The sequence below is a fragment of the Myotis lucifugus genome, unplaced genomic scaffold (genome assembly GCF_000147115.1).
Source record: "Myotis lucifugus unplaced genomic scaffold, Myoluc2.0 scaffold_14, whole genome shotgun sequence".
NCBI lineage: Eukaryota > Metazoa > Chordata > Mammalia > Chiroptera > Vespertilionidae > Myotis > Myotis lucifugus.
In genome coordinates this window covers 12,626,172-12,630,347 of record NW_005871062.1, presented here as the reverse complement: position 1 = coordinate 12,630,347, position 4,176 = coordinate 12,626,172, and the positions used below count along the sequence as shown (strand labels likewise).

General features: G+C 42.3%; 1 protein-coding gene across 1 annotated transcript in view; it reads left to right on the top strand.

The window, feature by feature from the left end:
- Window positions 1-675, top strand: part of SOX2 (SRY-box 2) — a 1,413-nt gene extending 738 nt beyond the window's left edge. Inside the window, 2 exon segments of the mRNA XM_006084928.3 lie at window positions 5-174; window positions 176-675. Coding sequence (XP_006084990.1) covers window positions 5-174; window positions 176-422 — 417 coding nt within the window. The 3' untranslated portion in view covers window positions 423-675.
- The last annotated feature ends 3,501 nt before the right edge of the window (window positions 676-4,176 follow it).

Sequence of the window (4,176 nt, the reverse complement as noted above, 5' to 3'; positions counted from 1 at the left end):
CCTGGGCTACGCGCAGCACCCGGGGCCCAACACGCACGGCGCGGCGCAGATGCAGCCCATGCACCGCTACGACGTGAGCGCCCTGCAATACAACTCCATGACCAGCTCGCAGACCTACATGAACGGCTCGCCCACCTACAGCATGTCCTACTCGCAGCAGGGCACCCCCGGCATGCGCTGGGCTCCATGGGCTCGTGGTCAAGTCCGAGGCCAGTTCCAGCCCCCCTGTGGTTACCTCTTCCTCCCACTCCAGGGCGCCCTGCCAGGCCGGGGACCTCCGGGACATGATCAGCATGTACCTCCCCGGCGCCGAGGTGCCGGAGCCCGCCGCCCCCAGCAGACTTCACATGTCCCAGCACTACCAGAGCGGCCCGGTGCCCGGCACGGCCATTAACGGCACACTGCCTCTCTCGCACATGTGAGGGTCGTGTACGGTGAACTGGAAGGGGGGATTTTTTTTTTTCAAGGAGAAACGAGGGGGAAATGGAGAGTACGAAGCAGCGTGGAGGAAAAACCCGGTATGCTCAAAACAAAAAAAGTTATCACCCACAGCAAATGACATCTGTCTGCAAAAGAGAACACCAATCCCAGCTACACTCACAAAAAAAAGCCGCGATGCCGACAAGAAAACTTTTATGAGAGATCCTGGACTTCTTTTTGGGGGACTATTTTTGTACAGAGAAAGCCGGAGGGGGGTGGGTGGGGAGGGCGAGGGGATGGACCTTGTATAGATCTGGAGGAAAGAAAACTACGCAAAACTTTTAAAAAGTTCTAGTGATACGGTAGGAGCTTTGCAGAAAGTTTGCAAAAGTCTTTACCAGTAATATTTAGAGCTAGTCTCCAAGCGACGGGGAAAAAATGTTTTAATATTTGCAAGCAACTTTTGTACAGTATTTATCGAGATAAACATGGCAATCAAAATGTCCATTGTTTATAAGCTGAGAATTTGCCAAAATTTTTCAAGGAGAGGCTTCTTGCTGAATTTTGATTCTGCAGCTGAAATTTAGGGCAGTTGCAGCCGTGAAAAGGAAACTATTCAGATTTGGACATTTTAATTGTTTAAAAATTGTACAAAAGGAAAAAAAAACAACTAGGATATGTACTGGTAAAACTATCTCCGCGGTCTTTAAAGGGGCAAAAGTTTTAGATTGTACTAAATTTTTTTTAACTTACTGTTAAAAGTAAAAATGGCCATGCAGGTTGACATCATTGGTAATTTATAATAGCTTTTGTTTCCCAACTTTCCATTTTGTTCAGATAAAAAAACATGAAATTACTGTGTTTGAAATATTTTCTTATGGTTTGTAATATTTCTGTAAATTTATTGTGATATTTTAAGGTCCCCCCCCTTTATTTTCCGTAGTTGTATTTTAAAGATTCGGCTCTGTATTATTTGAATCAGTCTGCCGAGAATCCATGTATATATTTGAACTAATACCATCCTTATAACAGGTACATTTTCAACTTAAGTTTTTACTCCATTATGCACAGTTTGAGATAAATAAATTTTTGAAATATGGACACTGAAATTATTCTTGAGTCTTTCATTTATTTGGTGAACACTGGTTAGACATAACTCCTCAGGAAATATATGCTGTGCTCAGCCAAGAAAGCAAAATACCTAAAACCTTGGTATTCTGTTCCAGTAGTATGTGCTAATGTTAACAGCAACAAATATGTGGCTGGATGGTTGAGTAAGTACTGGAAAAAATTAAAATGCTCGTGTCATTTCTAAAATAGAAACTAAAGACATAGATTGTAAATTCGCCCACCCCCCTCCTTTTCTATTTCTAAGCAGCATGATGGGGACTTAAACTGATTTATGCCACTTGTTGCCAGATAGGAGTCCATTCTGAAATTTTTCGTGTAGTTTAGCAGATGGGGTATTGAGCCAAATCGGGACCAGGTTGGCTGGTTTTGTTTTCGTTTTCTTCACAGTACAATGGCCCTTTGGAAATGTGGTTATAGGGGAAAATGCTTCTTGTATCGGAATAATTGCAAACTAGACATGCGAAGTGCTCATCTGCTGGGCGGGTGTTTGGATTACTCCAGCCCTGCTATTGTCTGAGAGGAAACAAGTGTTTTGCTTTCTTTGTTCCTTTGACTTCATAAACTTTCTCCTCTAACATTTTCCTGTTTAGGGGTGAGAGAAAGCGAAGAGCGTCTTGCAAAAACGCCTGACTTGCCACGGCTATTATTATCATTATTTATTTTATTTTTTCCTCTCTCTCTCCCTCCACGAATTCCATTTCTTAAATTGGCAGCGCGGGTCCAAGCCTGTAGCCCCAGATCGGATGAGCTATGCAGCTGATAACAAGCAAAAGAGAGAAGCCAGGCAACAGACATAATAAAGAAGAAAACAACTCTGAGGTAGATATTTTACTTGTCCGATCTAATCACATGTGGAGATGATTATGCTTTTGATCTGTTAACCATGTTTACTAGTAACAGAGAGGGAGGGGGAGGGGAGGGGGGGGGAAACAAGATGGGATTTGTTGTTTTCTTTTGCCCTAGGAAAGGTAAAGAAAGACTATAGTTGTCCTCTGTGGGAGCAGAGAAGTTGGGGGATCGCTGTGGTCTTGGCCTTCGCGATGTTTCTGCCTCACAACCGACTCGCGCTTTGGCGCAGCCGGAGAATCCTGTAAGACCGACTCCGGGACTTTTCTTCTTTATTTACTACTTAACCTCGCTCAGTTTTCCCCATCGAAGGGGACCAGGAACCGGGAGTCAGTCAGGCATTCTTAAAAGCGTGGGTTTGCTTCCCACAGTTTCAATGGTTTTTTGTGTCACCTTGTTACAACTTCGGAGAAGTTGCAATCCGGCAGCACCTTCCAACCTTGAGTAGAGTCCCGGCGGCAGCCACTCAGCTCATCCAGGGGGTTTGCATCGTCTGGTTTTCCCAGAAAGTATTTCTTAACTCGCGCTGTTGCTAATTGTTAGTTCTGGGTTCAGTTGAGGATATCTTCTTATTTTCTGTATTTTTATCTCATGTGGCTTGCTTTATTTTCGGGGTATATTGGTTTTTATTTATTCCTTTCTTATCCTCATTTTTAGGGTAATATTGTACCGGGAAAGGAAAATTATTATGCCAGTTCTCAATTCCAATTCTAAGCCAGGTATTCCTTCCCCCCCCCCCCTAATTAATGCAGAGACTCTAAAAGAATTTCCCCAGCCTGGCCAGCCATTGTAATGCATATATGGATTATTCACGTGGTAATGAGCACTTTCGACAGTTCTTGCTCACACGTTGGAATAAAAGAAACTTTGAATAAAGATCCCGATGATCTTGCTCTGGGGGGCTGGGGAGGATATTCCCGGAATTTGAGCCAATCGACTATCTAGAGTATATATATTTGAAAAATAGAGATATATTAAAAATATGTATTGGGGTTTAGAGTAATTGTACTGCACTAACCTCCAAAAAAAAAAAAAAAAAAGCCCACAAAAGCAGACTAAAAAGAGCAACAACTTTTTGGCAAAAATTCTCAGGTTCAAATATTTTGCAAGAGGGAAGAGAGCAATGGTTGGGGAAGTTAAACTAGTTTTGAATGATTGCCACTCTCTGCATAAAACAAGAGAACTCCCATTCCCTCTCCTGTCCCTCCACAGTCCCTACCCAAATAAAAGCCAAAATATATTATTTGTAAATATAAATTTTTTTGATAAACTGCACTTAAGAAAACTGATACACGTTTCATCGTTCATTTGACTGGGTTAATTGGTTCCCCAAGATGTGTAGTTTCATGGTTAGATTAATATTCAACATATACTATTTTAATTATAACGTGATTCCCAAGAAGGGGGTCAACCCTTCAACTTGCCCAGAAGTGGTCATTTCCTGATGCTAAAGTTGTTCAGTTCCTTCCTTGGGATATTATTCTGCTCACTAAATCCATTTAATTTCCAGTCTAAGGGGGCGAATTTAATGTTTTGTTAACCTATAAACTGAATAGAAATGGGCAGAAGGATGAGATTATAGTTTGTTCCCCCTGCAATTTTTTCTCTGCCCCCAGCCCTCCCTCCATACTTTAAATCAAGAGCGTTAAAATATTTTGCTGAGCTATAGTAGATTAGCGAGGTTTCTTGCCAATGCTGGGAAGCTGGTATTACAGACGGTCCCAGGGGAAAATGGCTCACATTAACCACTAAATGAATATTTGACAAGGGCTCATTCGG